Genomic DNA, 17,141 nt, shown 5'->3' on the forward strand with positions numbered 1-17,141 from the left:
CATGAGTTTCCTCAGTTGTTAAAAAAACATTGTCTCTGCCCCGTGTGCAGTCGCACTATTCTCCTCTCCTGTACAAACGTCTCTCTTGCGTTATGAGGCTAGATCAGCTGTGAGGCCATATTGTGGCTGCACTTTTGTCTTCTCAGTTGGAAGCTTTTCTGTTGTTTGGATGACCTGAACCACTCATGGCATGAAACTTTGGAAATGCAGGTCACATCTTGGTGAACACTAGGGTGTATTACAATGACACTTGGCAGCAAAACACAAGAAGGTGTAATCTAGTGGCTTAATTTGAGACTACGTCTCAGTTTAGATAATTATACTGTTGTCTTAATGTACTTAAAGGTGTAGATTGCAGATTATTATTTATACAAAGAAAGCAATCTTTTGAGTGGGCTAACTTGCTGCGAAAATGTACAGTTTTGACATACACATTACTGTTACAAGTGTACATTTGAAACCCTTTTAAAACTCAGCTTATCAATTTATCTGTGTGTTTAGCCAATCACAAGCTCAACTTTTACAGGTAATGTTCTGCATCACTTCATGGTATAATTATAATGTAGTAGTTGATATAATTTTAGCAATTGCTGTTTTAAGTGACTTCAGAGCAGCACATTACAGGAAAGACTGTCTAAAGCTACTCCAGGAGTAATGTGAGGCTGCTCGTGCTTTGAGCGTAATGTTAATTTGATGCAGAGGAACTAACCATATTAACTGACCCATAACGCATTCAAGTCATAAAGATGGTAAACTTCCTCATCTCTACCATTCATTAGGAGGTCATTGCTGCAATAGATTCTATAATTGATATCTAGGCAGCTTTTTTTGTGCTATATATTTTGGACATTTCAGGGTTGGCACAACTAGCTGTAATCACGTTTTAAAATCTTAGTGTGTGTGTTCCATTTGTTCTAGTTAAACAAAAAGGGACACAGACACTGAATTATAAACTAGAATAAGTTAAAGGCACAATCCACAGTTGTATAACACAATTCCTTCCTTCTCCCTTCCTTCCTATTCCCACATTGTTTGCATTCCAGGGAGAGGTCACATGGAAGAATGTTCCTCAACATACATTTAGTGTTTCAGGAACAGCAATGGAAGAACAGTAACCCCATCTTCACCTGCCATTAAAATGCATTCTATTTCATATGTGTTCCAACCCTGAACAGGTTTCGCTATTCAGGCTCTGCAACCTGAGACATCTGCAGTCATGGCCCCATCACGGAGTAGTGAGCACTTATTGTGTCCCCTATAAAAACCTAGCGAAAACATTGTTTGCCTCTCGTTTTTACACGCGCCCTCTGATGACGGATTTTTCATCTACTAAGACTCGCCTGCATTAACAGTTATTAGCTCCAACTCCTACATGATCTATTAGCTTACACATACACAGTACACTGCTATCCTAACAACAAGCCCTGGATCAACACTAAGCGGAAAGTTCTTCCCAACAAGAAGAAGAAAGCCTTCATTTCCTGGGACAGAGAAGAAGTGAGGATCATTCAACATGACCTGAGGGGAAAGCTGAGGGGAGTGCAAAGACTCCTACAGGTGGAGGAAGCTGGAGGCCAGACTGCAGCAGAACAATGTGAGGGATGTGTGGACTGGAATGAGGGAAATAACTGGGTTGAAGGCGAGAGACAGATAGCCAGGGGGCAGCCTGGAGAGGGCAAATGAGCTTTATTTGTCCGTCAATAGTTTCAGTGTAAAGTCCTTGTCTGTCCCCCCACCACAATCCTAGACTTCCTAACACCCTCACTACCCCCAATGCTTCTGCCCTCCCCCACTCTACCCTCCTTGTGTGCTCATTGGACATAACCCCCACCAATGTGCTGCTCCTCCACTGAAGGGATTTTTCCCCCGCCTGTCTGTGACAACTGACCAGGTGTGGAGACAGCTGGAGGGGATTCATCAACGCAATTCCACAGATGTCTGTATGTATGTGGAATTCATATCTCTTTTTCTAATCAGGCCCACACTTGGAATGCGTAGTGTATAGTTTGGTGTGATTTGGAAATGTAATACTTTCAGTATTGATAAAAATGTAATAAACAGGCGACCAGTGCTCTGTAGCAGTCAGTAGTGGTAGGGCATTGTGCCTTCAGTCTGTGGACCAAGTTGAGCATGTCCTCATACATCCTCTGATGAACTCAGGAAGTGGTCTGCAACTGTGAGAAAAGCTGCAGGTTAAATCGCCACCAGATGATTTTGTATTTCTATTTCACCATTATTGGTCACTATATCTTGTCTGTTAGCAGAATTATGCAAAAACTACTGGATGGATTATCATGAAACCACTTGGTAGTGGGATGCACTTAGGGTCAGTAAAGAAGCCATCAAATTTTGGTGCGGGTCCCAGTAAATCTAGGAATTTTATTTCTCTTAACGAGTGAGCCTTGGCGGAGGTTTGCATTCTCAGTGTCCTTCTAGTTTCTTTTGTGTTTGTCTGTTATTTCACAGGATTACACAAAACAACTGGACGGTTGGGCCTTGGTGGATGTACGTGCGCTCTGAGTGCCCTTTCAGTTTGCTAACTTGTTAATTGGTAGGAAAACACAATATCTACTCAAGAAATTTACATGAAATTGTGTGGAGGGGTGGGATATTACCAAAGGGAGAGCCCATTGCATTTTGGTGCAAATCCAGAACGGAGGGTTGGATCAACACTGCCTAGCTGCACCACCACTCTCAGACACCACTCTCAGCTCAACCTTCCTACAGCTCCTCCGAAATTTGTTGGGGGTTTGGATTTTCCTCTCTGCCCAGTCAACCTGCAGATCATCCGTGTGTTTTCTTGATCTCCTGGATCTTCACTTGACTTCAACTGTTCCCCTTAATGACATTTAAGTTGATCGAAGTTTCAAGTTGGAAAACACTTTGATTTCTTTAACTACCAACCCCCACTGGGTTTTCCAACATCAATTATTCTAATTTTCAGATCCTCCATCAGAGAATTAGAGGAGCCATGGTTGATGAGTGTTACCACAAGGTTTGAAGAATCCGAGTTTATCATTGACTAAAAATCTTAATGGCAATTATTAACCTGCCTAACAAGTCATTTGAAGTCAACTCAGGCCCAAGGAGCTAAGAGAGTTACCATGAGAAAGATGTCAAAATTTTGGCGCATAGTGTTGAAATCAAAATTGCATTTGTTGCAGGGGTTGAATTTACTAAAAGACTATAATATGGAATTTTGTTATTGACTACCAGTCCGCACGCACACCTTTATCAATCAATCAATCAAATTTTATTTGTATAGCCCATATTCACAAATTACAATTCATCTCATAGGGCTTTAACAGGGTGTGACATCCTCTAGAGTAACTTCTTATATCATATCACATTAGAGTATATTGTAATAATGCAAATGAACGCTCCTACCTACGTGCGTATCATTTTAATCCACAGAACTTCAACAGGAGTGGATATTGTTGACTTATGTACCCTGAGAATAACAGTGAATTCCTTTGACAGTAACTGTCTTTGTTTTCCACATTACAAACTCCCAGTTGTGCCAGTTAGGCTTGATCCCTCAGAGCCTCATTTGCAGAGACAATATACTCCTTTGTTGAACATACAGCTTGGTGTTGTTTGGGAAGAATATTCTCAGGCTGTTGCATTTCACTCTCACTCTAATGACACTTGCAACCTCTGTGCATTTACATGCATATATATTGGAGTCATGATCCCTTTAGAAACACATCTATAAATGATGTTTAAGAATCAACATTGTGCTGTGTAGGTCTACACTGACAAGGCATGTCAATTTTATTTATAAAGCACCTTTCATACTCAGAGAAAAATTTTAAGAAAACGATTAAAAAACTGAAAGCACACTGCAGGCCCAAACACTTGCCAACTCCGGACCTGATGTAACCCGTGGGGAGGGCAGACAGGGACTGGGCGAAACCGGTCAGATTTATGCTTAGTGCACCGCATCTTGAAGGATAAACTTCAAGATGTGCGTTAAGTGCAGACTTTCAGCTTTAATTTGAGGGTATTTACATCCAGATCAGGTAAACGGTGTAGGAATTACAACATATTTTATATGTGGTGCTCCCTTTTTAAGGGACCAAAAGTAATTGGACAATTGGCTGCCCAGCTGTTCCATGGCCAGGTCTGTGTTATTCCCTCGTTATTTCATTGACAAGGAGCAGATAAGAGGTCTAGAGTTCATTTCAAGTGTGGTAGTTGTGTTTGGAATCTGTTGCTGTCATGAAAGTCTGCACTTAAAGCACATTTTGATTGTTTCATTCAAAATCCATTGTGGTGGTGTACAGAGCCAAAATTATGAAAATGTTGTCAATGTCCAAATATTTATGGACCTAACTGTACATCACATTAACGTTGAAAACAAGTCTTACTTCCTGTTGCCGGTAGGTGGCGCTATCACTATATACACACTAATAGATCTGTTCAGGTCGGGTCTCTGATGAAGCCTGCGAATTTTGGTGCTGATTGCACAATGCAGTTCAACACAAGACGCGAATTGCTGGAGCGGCACCATACAAGATCCGACACCGATTAATAACTAAACACTTGATTGTAAGTTTTTCACCTAAATCATGCCAATAAATACTCAATCAATCAATCAATCAATCAAATTGTATTAGCCTTTCTTCAAAGAAAATTGTACACACTGGACCTTTTAAGTCATTTGTCTGCCCCCATAGTAAAGAAGCAAGAACTCTACTTATATAAATTTGCACCCAATATAGATGATACAATATAGTATCTTGATCATAATCTTTTGGAACAGCTTATTTGCCATTAACCCGAAGTTGCTTTTAGTGGTAAATTTGGAATAGTACGAACTCTGTGAAAAGAGGACGGATGATGGGCCTGGCCTGGCGGGAAGAGGAGGAGCTGCACCCCGTGTGCTGAGCTCCCTGATGTCTGGGCAGGTCTACAAGTCTGGGCCCGGTCTCATCTGAAGAGGGAGGAGGCGGAGATCATACTGTGTTTTTTTTAAAGCCATCTTGTGATTCTTACAGACTTGTGTACTTTCAAACAGTAAAAATGGGCAACTGGGTCGCCCGTGAGGACTACGAATGGGTTTATACGGACCAGCCCCATGCCGACAGGAGAAAAGCGATCCTGGGTGAGTTAGCTTGTGCTTTAGCAAGTTTTTGATTAACCCATCGTTAACTCGACTAAGAATAAACGAAGCTATAGTGTATCCGAGTGGCTACTTTGACGAAATGTGCGTGAGTTAAACGTGTATTGGTGTCAATTGTGTTCAGCTGAACGGTTTACTGTCGTAACCAAGCTAACGGTTCCGTATCCGCCTGTGTGTCCGCCACAGTCCACGCTCACTGACAGAGGTTAGCGGCGGTGAGTAGTTACGGCCCCAGTATCAAGATAACGGATCGTGATAATGATTGTAGCCGCCGGCTGCTGTGTTAGTTCAGTGTTACATGTTAACGTTAGCAGGGCACCGCCTCTCCTCGACATGACACAACAGGAAAGTTGCGGTAACGGTTCACGTCCTGTCGTCTCACATTAACACCGTCATCAACAGGACCAGGAACTGCGTTTGCTTTTTGCGTTTCAGAGATACTATGTGCTCTTAGAGGGTATTATTTGTCTCTAGCATGTTATAAACTTGCTAGACGTCCACCACAGTCAAATTTAATCCAATATTACGTTCGTCAGACCAACAATCCAAAATCCAACGGTATTTGGTCACATCTCCTGGCTGCTCATTTAACCCTGGAATTTAAACCTTGATGTTTAAAAAGGCCTAACTATTGAATAATTGATTGAGTGAATAATTAGCAACAAAATGTCTGTACCTACTTCAGAAAACCTGACTTTCGCTAGACGTCACATTTGGATCTGCACCAAACACAAACACAAATATCAGCTCCCTTAATTAGATTTTTTCTCTGGAAGACTCATACATTATTCTCTGATAAATCAACAAAAGATCTTGCAATTTTTAACAAAGTGATAACAAAATGTTATGGTTATTTCCTCAACGCATAATACACCCTTCCTACAAGTTTTGTGATATCTTTCCAGTAGTTTTTGGGTGATCCATGTATACAAGAACTGACACTCTAAATGTTGTTGTATCGATGTACTAATGTAACATTAACAAGGACGACATTTAATGTTACTTGGATATTTGATGTTACACTGACATCCTGGTGGCTCTTTGATCCATGATTCTTTATCTGAATTTAAGTGTGGGGCTCTCTCTGAGGTTTCTACGTATATTTACTCTGTTAAAAGAGTTTTTAGTAGTTTTTCCTTACTCTTGCTGAGGGTTAAGGGCAGAGGATGTCACACCCTGTTAAAGCCCTATGAGACGAATTGTAATTTGTGAATGTGGGCTATACAAATAAAATTTGATTGAGTGATTGATTGAAGTGGCAGCCTCTTATGTTCCTTTTGTTGAGGCGATCACTAAAAGCCTCCTTTGTCTCAAAAGTAGCCTTTTCTGCCTCAGGCACCTTGAGCCAGGATTTAGTTTGGGATGGTTGAGGATGTTAAACTCCGTAGGCTACAGCTTTTTTACATCCACTGTCTTTGTTCTAGTCCACACAAAGTACAGTTGATGTTTTGATAATGATACCAGAGCCATGGAGGAAGATACCCACTGACAGCAGAGCGGTTTGAATTATTCAGTATCAGTAGACTCGGGCATGGCTAAACTACTGACTAGTTTGGCTGTTGTGAATGTGTTTCCACAGAGAGGGCGGACAAAGTATCTGAAGATTCAGCAACTGAGTTCATATAATGCTGAGAATGAAACCTGTAAACTTAACCTGTTTTCATTAAGTATTTTGTTTGTTTTACTCCTATTTGGTTAAATTGTATTCATGCCACTCTGGTTTTTGCAGGAGTATAAAGCTTTTGTGTCAGTCTTTGATCATACTGGGGCCTTGTCGTTGCTTGTCAAGAGTTTAGTTGTGTGCAGTCACATGCCTCAGGCCACTCACTGAGGCCCAGCTCAGACGTGTACGTAGGTGGGGATGTGCAAATCTCACAGGATTTAGTGATAGCTGACGCTTGTCTTTCAGCTGAATCCTCCTACATTTTAGGCAGATAAAACACGTTTATGTAGTCAGGAGAGTTCCTTTGTGTATCCTGTGAGCAGACAATAATATTCTGAGAGTTCAATGTAGTAAAACCTGGTCTCATTGAGTAGACCGGTTGGACTGAATCAATCATAAACACAGATATTTAGTCGCAGCATAGAAGATTGTAGAACTCCAAATAACTTCAGACTCTGCAAGTTTCATTCCCTTTTAATGACTTGTATGTGACCCTTGTTCCTGCTGGGAATCAATTATGGTTGTTCATAATGTTAATGATAACATCCATTGTAAAGGTCAGTAATGCGGCCATGTTCAGCGACTTCTTAAACAAACCAACTTATCAGCTGTTGTCTTATCAACACTTGGCTGTTTAAACAGCCAAGTGTTAGAGCGGTCGTCCTCCAATCAGAAGGTTGGTAGTTCGATGCAATTCTACCCATCTGCATGCCCTCTGCAGGATGCAAGATGCTGAACTCCGAATGGCCCCTCGTAGATAAATAAAGTGCTGCTAATAGATGCAGTGTATGAATGTGTTTGTGAATGGTAAACTGTGAGGTAAAGCGCTTTGAGTGGTCATCAAGACTAGAAAAGCGCTATTATAAATACAGACCATTTATTGAAAAAAATAGTGTTTTTGGACAAGACACATGAAACTGAATCAATAAGAAAACAAGATAAAGAATTGGATTTCAAGATCATGTAATAACGTTCCAGTGGAGATTAGAGCTCTGATAAGAACCTGGGAAGTCTACTCATGTTTGTTTCCCAGCAGCTGCGTAGTCTCCTGAATTTCAGTTTTGATTAGGGATGGGACTTTACAGGAGTTTTCATGTTCGAATATTCATAACGTTATTGAACAATTAATCGATTATTTGCTAAGGCGGGGGGGGAGGGGGAGTCGCGAAAAACCGGAGGACGGCTGGCGAGTCTTGGCGAGAAGACGGCGTCGGAGTCCACGGTGAACAGTGATTCGCACGGCAGATTCAAGTGTGTTGCGCTCTCCACGCTCTTTCTCCTCCTCCCCTCATGTCTCCTCCTGTGAGTTCTCTGCCGCTCACTTTCTCCACGGCAGCACTGGGCTTGAAGTTAGCTCCTGCTACAGCTCCTGCTACGGCTATAACGAAACATCTCCCCTACCGGGTGCCCGATAAGTGAAATGGACACTGTTAACTGACTTTACAGAGCGAAGTGCGTGGCACAAACTCTATGGACAATTCCTTTGCGATATCTGGACTTCATGCCCACCGTGGTGCAGTGCACTTAAATGACGTGTTGAAGTAATATTTGGTTAGACTCTGTTCGCTGATACTAAATTTGAATATATACTGAAGTTCTATTTTGTTGCTTGAATTGAATTGTGTTAAAGAGGCTCACTGTGAAAATATATGTTCTATTATCTGAATGATAAATAAATATACATATACAATAAATAAATGTGTTTATTTTTCAGTTAAGGAACCCTGGTCTGTGAGTTTAGGGGAAGGGATGGGGCGGTTAGAGTGAATACATATTTTCTTTAGATGTACACATCACTGACCTGAACTAATAGTCCGTTAAGATATCTGACGGGGATTTAGCACCCGTTACACTCATCTGCTGTAGGAAGTCGCGCTCGTGCAAGATACCGGAAGATGTTGTTCTCATAATGCGCGGGACTAGAACGATTATTCATTAGGCTTGGATTTTTATTTGAATGAATTGTTAATGACGAATATTCGATTATTCATTACCAACCCTAGTTTGGATCAAGGCACAGTAAGAACACACGACCCCTAGTGTGATGCAGAGTTTAGTACATGTTAAAATATCCAATTCAACTCTGACTGCTGAATGCTTGTGTGCAGTAAAAAGAAGGGGCAGGTCTGTATTTGATAAAAGACTGATTCAGAGTGGCTAACACAAGAGTGATGTTAGGGTTCTGTTGAAGGTCAGCTGTTTACTCTCAACCTGTGAGCTGTGTCTGCTTTCAGAATGACCTGCTCATTAAACAAACAGTATGTGAAGAGTCAAGGCTGAACCAATGACCTCATTGGTTTAACTTAAAACAAAGATTTGCCTCTAGATAAATAACGTGCCACAATAAAGCACCATTAGCACTTTATCCACCTGGCTGCCACTCACACAGAGATATCTGAATTTTGTGAGATTTTTGCCCCACTCTTCAAACATCAAGGGTCAAACTGGTTAATAAATAACTGACACAAGCCTGTAACATTTTTACCTTACCAGTATAGATGTTTTACTACTCTACTACTTCTAACATGTTAATACATACCTTAGCATGTGGAAGAGACCTGGAACTAAATTACTACTTTAGCAAGTCACCTGAAATGCTCTTACATGTTGACAGCACGCAACTTGTCATAAAGATAACAAAGATTTGTCTAAAGGATTTACTTCATAGTTCCAGTCTAAAGCTGAGAGTCACAATACATCAGCTGTTTGTCAGCAACAAATCTAATTAAGGGAACTGATATTTATGAGTTTGTGCTTTTTGGTGTAGATCTAAATATAATTCAGGTTCAAGAGAAATAAGTGTTGTTTCATAAGAGGACTGTTATATTGGCAGGGTTATGCACTCTCTCACACTCAGTTCCATTCTAGTTTCAACGTTGTTCACTCATAATATAGTAAACTTTGAACTACTTAGCTCTATGTTTTAGTTAAATAATTCAAAATAAACTTCAGATAATCATCTCACATTCTCTGGAGGGCCTGTATGTGGGAATGCAAATTTCCTAGTGAGAGGCTGCAGACTTTTTGTGAGATTTTCTCTGGCCAGCCCCTCGCCGAATATATTTTAAATTGCAGCTTCTGACTTTTGAATTTAAGGAGAGGATGGGTGAGTCTTCAGAGAAGACTCTTCACCCTTATGGAGTGAAGGACACATTTAATGGACACATCTATTTACATAAGCCTTGTAACACCAGTTTGTTTAATGTTTAATAGATAATGTAGCCCCCTTTCCCTGTTGATTTTACATTGCTATTTTTAATGAAAAAATGGATTAACTTCTTCATGTAAATGTGTGTTACTTGTTTCTAAGTTGTGCATTCTTGTTTTGTTTGACAGCTAAATACCCTGAAATCAAGTCGCTGATGGGTCCTGACCCGAGGTTGAAATGGATTGTGTGCATGATGGTGGTGATACAGTTTTTAGCTTTCTACCTGGTCAAAGACTTGGACTGGAAATGGGTTTTGTTTTGGACCTATGCCTTTGGCAGCTGTATCAATCATTCAATGACCCTTGCTATTCATGAGATCTCCCACAACGCGGCCTTTGGAAACAACAAGGCCATGCGGAATCGATACTTTGCCATGTTTGCCAACCTGCCAATCGGCCTTCCCTACTCTGCCTCCTTCAAACGCTATCATCTGGACCATCATCGCTACCTTGGTGGAGACGGTGTAGATGTCGACATCCCTACTGAGTTTGAAGGCTGGTTCTTCTGCACACGCTTCCGCAAGTTCATCTGGATTATTCTGCAGCCACTTTTCTATGCCGTCCGGCCCCTCTGCATCAACCCCAAACCCATCACTCAGCTGGAGGTGACCAACCTGGCAATCCAGCTCACCTTTAACATCCTGCTCTACTGGGTGTGGGGGGCCAAGCCTGTGGTCTACATGCTGGCTGGTTCCTTGTTGGGGATGGGCTTGCACCCCATCTCTGGTCACTTCATTGCTGAGCACTACATGTTCCTCAAGGGCCATGAGACCTACTCCTACTATGGCTCCCTCAACCTGCTAACCTTCAATGTGGGCTACCACAATGAGCACCATGACTTTCCCAGCATCCCAGGACGCAGGCTACCTATGGTTAGTACATTGGGTGACTCCCTGTCGGTCACAGTTGGCACACTTTACAATTAGACCACGATTTCAGCTGCATTTCTATGAGTTTAGAAAGGATGAAATTAGTGGCTTAGAGACAAGTCTGTCTAGACGGGCAGCTTAACTTAAATGTTTGTCAAACACAGTATGTGCAGCCATGTTACTGTTTGATAATCATGTTCCACACAAGCTGTTTATTTGTGAACTATAGTTACCTCACTGTATTGTTCTTAAAATGGTGTTTATTCTATATTCTGTCATTCTGGCCCTGATCTCTTTGAAGTTCTTTTTGCCCATTTGGGTGACTTCATGATCAAAATAATCAGTTATTTTAGTTAGGTTAGTAGTTATTAATTTGTCACTGTCCACAATGTGGAAATTGTCTTTGTCTTCATGGCATCAGCAGACATGACAAATAAGACAGAGAGCCAATCAGGGCATGATTTACATTAGGTTTCTGAGATAGTATAGTTTATTTTCAATGACCCTCCTCACTTTGTTTATATATGTAGATAAAGTATGTGAACAATACTTACAATCTGGTTGTTGTTATAAAATGTCGAATGACTGTGCAGTTGTATTCCCTGTCAATTAGTTTAGATTCAACCATTGTTATTCATACTAAAGTTTGATGTGGACAATAGGGCTGCAACTAACGACTATTCTGATAGTCGATTAGTCATCGATTATTGAAACAATTAATCGACTAATCGGATTATGAATGACACAAATTCTCAATTGCTCTTATTTAGCAAACCGCTTTTAAATTTAGCTTCAGGTTCGAGGCATGCGATGACTGAAAATAAAGACATAAAGATCGATACTTCATTAAAAAAAAATCTCTTTCAATAAACTTTGCTGCATATAAGGGTACTGTTGACACAAAAGCAAAGAAATCAAGTTTTTGTCCATTTAAAACCAAGGACAGGCAAAGTGCTAATCATTTTTTTTCTCTTGTTTTCTTCGGACTGCATAATGGTAATTAAAAAATACGTTTGTCAGGCAATAGCAAACATTACGCTTTTAAACTCTTTAAAAAAAAGTTTAAACCATATTTTTGTAATGGATTCTAGAATCCTGCGCACAGGTATACGTTTATATAGCAAGCTAGCTAACAGGCTATCTTACCGAGGTGATTCTGCATCGTTTACGTTACGATGTCAAACGTGCCTCCTCCGTACAGATATTGCAGGTATTTTTTTTTCGGGCTATGTTGAGGATGAAATTCTCCCGAACTATTGACTTCCTGGTACGTGATGCTGTTGCAACGGACCTCGCCATTGGTCCATGTTTTGTCGGCTTTTGCATATGCGCGACTTTCAGAGATGGGAAGGGAGCGAGATGGCTCACTCCTCAGCTACTTCCATCAGCACCTCCGGTAAAACAACGTTTAGTTCAGCTGCACGGCACGAAAAACACGCGCTATGACGTAACCAACGAATCATCGACGAGTAAATACGTTGTCGACTATTTTTGTCGACTACGCCGATTAGTCGTTGCACCCCTAGTTGTCAATGCTTGTATGAATCTTAATATCCATAATGACGAGCAGATTCCCTTTTGTGAAACAAACCCCAAAGTCATGGCTGAGAAACCATTTGACCTGATTGGAATTGTATTCTCTCATCAGCGTCTCAGAATATGTGAGGCACTTTAGAAAAATAGCTGTAGTAAGTGTCAAACAAGATCAACCAGCAGAAGTTTTTAAGTTATCACAGTAGGTACATTTGGTAAGTTTCTATTTCTTCTTTATGCCATGTTTGCCCTGTAACAGGTCAGTCAGACCCACATCAGCGGCAGAAGTGATAAAAACAGTGTTCTGTGAAGGCAGCATTCACTAATGTTTGTACTTCTTCTTTTTGGTTTCTAGGTGAAGGAAATAGCAGCAGAGTATTATGACGAGCTGCCTCAGTACACGTCATGGATGAAGGTCCTGTACGACTTCATCATGGACGACGCACTGAGCCCGTACTCTCGAGTCAAGAGGAAGCTGAAGGGTGACATCAAACAGGAGTAACATCACTGAAAGCAGCAGTTTACACCATGACAGCAGCCCCGCTCACCGTCCTATTAACTTAACAGCTTCTGCGGATTAATACATTCAACATGTGAAATCATGGTGGAGATTGTATAGATTAGTCTTGATTTTTGCTTTTGCTCCAGAGGAATAGGAAATGGTTTCAGGTATTTGTTATATCCAGGTAAGAAAATCCAAAAGAAGTGATGTAAAAAGGGACTGGCTGCACAAAGACTTGACCTTAAAATAGACTTTCTTAATCTTATTTTCTGCCCAGCTGACCTGCGCTCACATCTATAGCTCACACATACAGTACTTGAAGTTTATTATGTGTTTGTTTGATTTGCTCTAGAGTAAAGACCTGTATTTAAACAGATTGAAAAATTCAAACATTTTGTGCGCACACAGTACACACAAGACCTAATGTGAAGCGCTCAGCCATCGCATCATGGTTACAATGATCATATCACCATTGATTAATTATCAATCAATCAAATTTTATTTGTATAGACCCTATTCACAAATCACTATTTGTCTTATAGGGCTTAAAAAGTGTGTGACATACTCTGTCCTATACCCTCAACTAGAGTAAGGAAAAACTACAGAAACACCTTTTTAACAGAGTAAAATGAACATAGAAACCTCAGAGAGACCCACATGTGAGGGATCCCTCTCCCTGGACGGACAGAAGTGCAATAGATGCCACGTGTAATTGAGAACATCAGGAAGAAATTGCTAAATAAATGTGTGAAGAGTGACGGAGACGAGCACACACTCACTTAGACAGGAGACAAGTTCCTTAAGCAGTTTATGATTCAACGCCGTGTTTTAACTTCATTGTTGCTGAAGAAGCGACGCCCCCGTTCCAGCCTCTGTACATGCGAGTTCTCCATACACATTGGTGCTATTGACTACATAAAAGTCTGTTCCCATGCTTATCGGTAATGTTATTTTAACAACTAAACAACATTCAGATATGACACTGCGTCTGAAACACTGTCAAAAACCTTTGAACCATAGAGACTTTGCAGAACCAGAAGGGTGCCTCAACTGTGCAGTTGTTTCACATCCGTAGTCAAAAAAGTTTGTCAAAGGTGTAACTGGATCCTCAAACCTCACTACACATGGCATACCAGTGAGAAACCACTAGTCAGCAGTTTCAGTGGATGTTGGCTGGCCTAAATAAGAAGTCTTTGTGCACCGAGCCCCTGATGATTAAGAAAGATATCGACAACTAACGATAAACTCACAATATAGTACCATTTACTTAGAAGGTGACAAACCACATACTACTCACACGTTCAAGTGTGTGTTGTGCCACATACATGAATTGTATAAAGGGGAATTACACTCTATACCTTCCTCCTATTTTGGACAAAAGTTGAACTACCACCCTTATGAACTGATCTGTCACAACATTCTGCTGTTTTATCTCTTGATTATGTTTTGAGTCCCCCGTCCCCGTCCCCCACTTTCCCTACTTTTTAACCTGCAACATTTTAATTCAGCACAATATTATATAACCTATTGTCATTCGTCCATGCAACCTGTGACTGTAAAAGTAAGAAGAGTCCGTTTGAGGTTGTATTGCATATTAGATGACAGTGTGTTATCATTAGTGCCTCAGAGCTTTGTTTTCAATTCTGCCATTGTCTTAATTTCATTTTTATGAATTAATTCATGTTGATGAGAATTTGTTTGCCAAGAAGTATTTAATGTTAAAATTGCTGGGCTTTGTTCTCTTTCTTTCCATGTCATCCTGCTTTAAAATGTGGAGCTTCAGGGCTGCAGCTACACCTGAAGTCATGTCCTCTGTGTGTCATGAAGAGGAACCAAATTATTGAATTGGCTGATTCCATACAACATATTTGTATCCAGTATAGACAACCTTATCTACACAAAAGCAATGACTTATTGCCCAAGAAGAATACAATTCTTGATAGTAAAGAGAAACCTTTGATCAGCATTTAGACCAGGGGCTGTCAACTTGAATTACTTGGAAGTTCTTGGAAGATTCAGACTTCTCTCCTGATCCAAAGTCTTTGAGTGACAATGTTCTTTTACTTTTCCGGTAGGGGAGAGCGGGGTAATGTGAGACATCGGGTAATGTGAGACACCCCCTGTATCTAGGCAACGGAATACATTTGTGGTCATTTGACCATTATGTTTTCAAGCCCCTCCCATTCCCCCCTTGCCTTGAAGGAGAAGTTGGTGCTGTGGAAATGATGTTTTTTCACAAAAATGTGTTTATTGCATGTAAAAGTACATTTTCTTGCTTTGAACTTAATCAACTGTTGTGTCAAAACAAATTGAATCAGGTAGAAAAACTTATATCATACATGTTGTTGAACTTCCAACATATAAAACCATGTGATTGGTGCTAGCTGAAGATTAGCCTGAATTGCTAAGAGATGTTTTTTTCTAAAATGGTGGCTGTGGGGTAAAGTGAGACAAATGCTGTGTGGTAAAGGGAGACATGAAGCACAAATTAAGTTTAGTCTTAAACATATTGTAGTGTAATATTACATTAATGTTTTATTTTTAATGTCATAAACATTGTAGAAAAGCCATCCTGCCAAGAAACTACACCAGGAAGACAACCTGGGGCCAAACACCCCTCGCAGAGATGAGAGTGCAGCCGCTGAGGTCATGCAAGGAAAGAAGTCCTTAAGAAAAGCTGGAAGGGATAGAAATATTGACAAGACAACCCTCAAAAGATTCATAAAGAAAAGAGAGAAAGGGGAAGTAAAATCAGTAGACAGGGGTGCAGTAGCTGAGGCAAAGAGAATATTCACAGATGAGATGGAGGAGGAGCTTGCCAAACACTTGAAACAACTAGCTGACCAGTTCCATGGCCTTGCTCCAGTTAAGTGCCGTGAACTGGCATTTGAATACGCAGAGAAAAACAATATCCCTGTCCCTGCCAATTGGACAGAGAAACAATGTGCAGGTAAGCTAGGGTGTGCAAGATATCACATGAATCATAATAATCATAAATGTGCTTAATCGGCCAATCCCCATGATTCTGTTACTAGTCCGATATTAGTTTTGGAATGTGTGGTTGTCAATCTAGCTGTCAGGATTTTAACTATTACAACATGTGTTATGGTAGTTCTAAAGTGGAAAAAGTAAGTGGATCACTTTACCCCTTGATTTCTCTGGTCTGTCTCACTTTACCCCTAAGCTGGGGTAAAGTGAGACACAAGACCACTTTTTAAAAAACAATCATATTTTAACTGCCCTTTGTCCTGAAGACATTCTGATCATTTCCATTGCTAGGAAACATCCTGAATTAATGGGAAATGTGTACATTTTACTGATATATCATTTAAGCTTGCCTAGAGGGGAGCAAATGTAAAAAAAAAATCACATTACACCGCTCTCCCCTACGAGTTTTTTACGATCTGATAAATCGAGATCGTTTTATTGAATCCTCAGAGCTTACTCTAAAGATCAAGCTGAACTTAATTTAATGTGAATAGGTTAACAGATTTCTATTTATGTATCTATTTCATTGTATTTTATCCACCTAATGTACACGTGTGGAGGAACAAAACACCATTAGCATCAACACAAACTACAGCCTTAGTAAATGACCATGTTCCGGCTCAAGCTATCAAAGGAAGCATTAATACAGGACAATTATTGACATAATACATTTCTTCAGTACTTAGACTGACCGTGGCCATGCCAATTCCTGACATGTCTGTGCTTAGAACCTAGTTCCAAATCTGAACCATCAATCCCTGTCTCTTCAAGTATCAAGGTCATGATAATACTACTTCTGTTGATCGGCCCTAAAACTGCAATATGCTGTATGTTATGTTGGCCCTGATGGCTCAATGCACTGCAACTTAAGAAAACACATGCAAGTGGACGAAACACAAGAAAAGTAAGAAAACATATTCATCAATTTGACAACAAAACACATTACAGAAAACAACAACGGAAGTGTTTCTCCTAAATGTGATGTGTTGTGTTTTGTTGTCAAATTGATGAAGATGTTTTATTACTTTGCTTGTGTTTTGTCCACTTGCATGTGTTTTCTTAAGTTGCAGTGCATTGAGCTCTCAGGGCCACTGTAGTACGGTGTGTCCTGCTTGGAGAGGACATCATGGGCAAAGGCATAAACAACATTTAGGTTAAGAATAGATCTTACTCAATTCTGGATCAAATCTCACGTAATTTGTAGGTTTTAGATATCTTGAAACTGTAATATAACCAAAAATATGTTATGTTCAG

General features: G+C 40.4%; 1 protein-coding gene across 1 annotated transcript; it reads left to right on the forward strand.

Annotated features, from left to right (window-relative positions):
* Window positions 1-4,868: 4,868 nt before the first annotated feature.
* Window positions 4,869-14,623, forward strand: degs1 (delta(4)-desaturase, sphingolipid 1). Its single transcript, XM_053435711.1, has 3 exons — window positions 4,869-5,107; window positions 10,125-10,867; window positions 12,753-14,623. Exons 1-3 carry the CDS (start codon window positions 5,026-5,028, stop codon window positions 12,897-12,899), a joined length of 972 nt encoding a protein of 323 aa, XP_053291686.1. The 5' UTR covers window positions 4,869-5,025; the 3' UTR covers window positions 12,900-14,623.
* The last annotated feature ends 2,518 nt before the right edge of the window (window positions 14,624-17,141 follow it).

Source organism: Pleuronectes platessa, chromosome 12 (assembly GCF_947347685.1).
Source record: "Pleuronectes platessa chromosome 12, fPlePla1.1, whole genome shotgun sequence".
Lineage (NCBI taxonomy): Eukaryota > Metazoa > Chordata > Actinopteri > Pleuronectiformes > Pleuronectidae > Pleuronectes > Pleuronectes platessa.

What these genes read in the sequence shown, in the direction of transcription:
- degs1 (XM_053435711.1), top strand. Translation starts at nt 5,026, where the DNA reads ATGGGCAACTGGGTCGCCCGTGAGGACTACGAATGGGTTTATACGGAC. An exon ending in CAGGAGAAAAGCGATCCTGG is followed by an intron (nt 5,108 to 10,124) that starts GTGAGTTAGCTT and finishes TTTGTTTGACAG; the next exon opens with CTAAATACCCTGAAATCAAG. An exon ending in CAGGACGCAGGCTACCTATG is followed by an intron (nt 10,868 to 12,752) that starts GTTAGTACATTG and finishes TTTGGTTTCTAG; the next exon opens with GTGAAGGAAATAGCAGCAGA.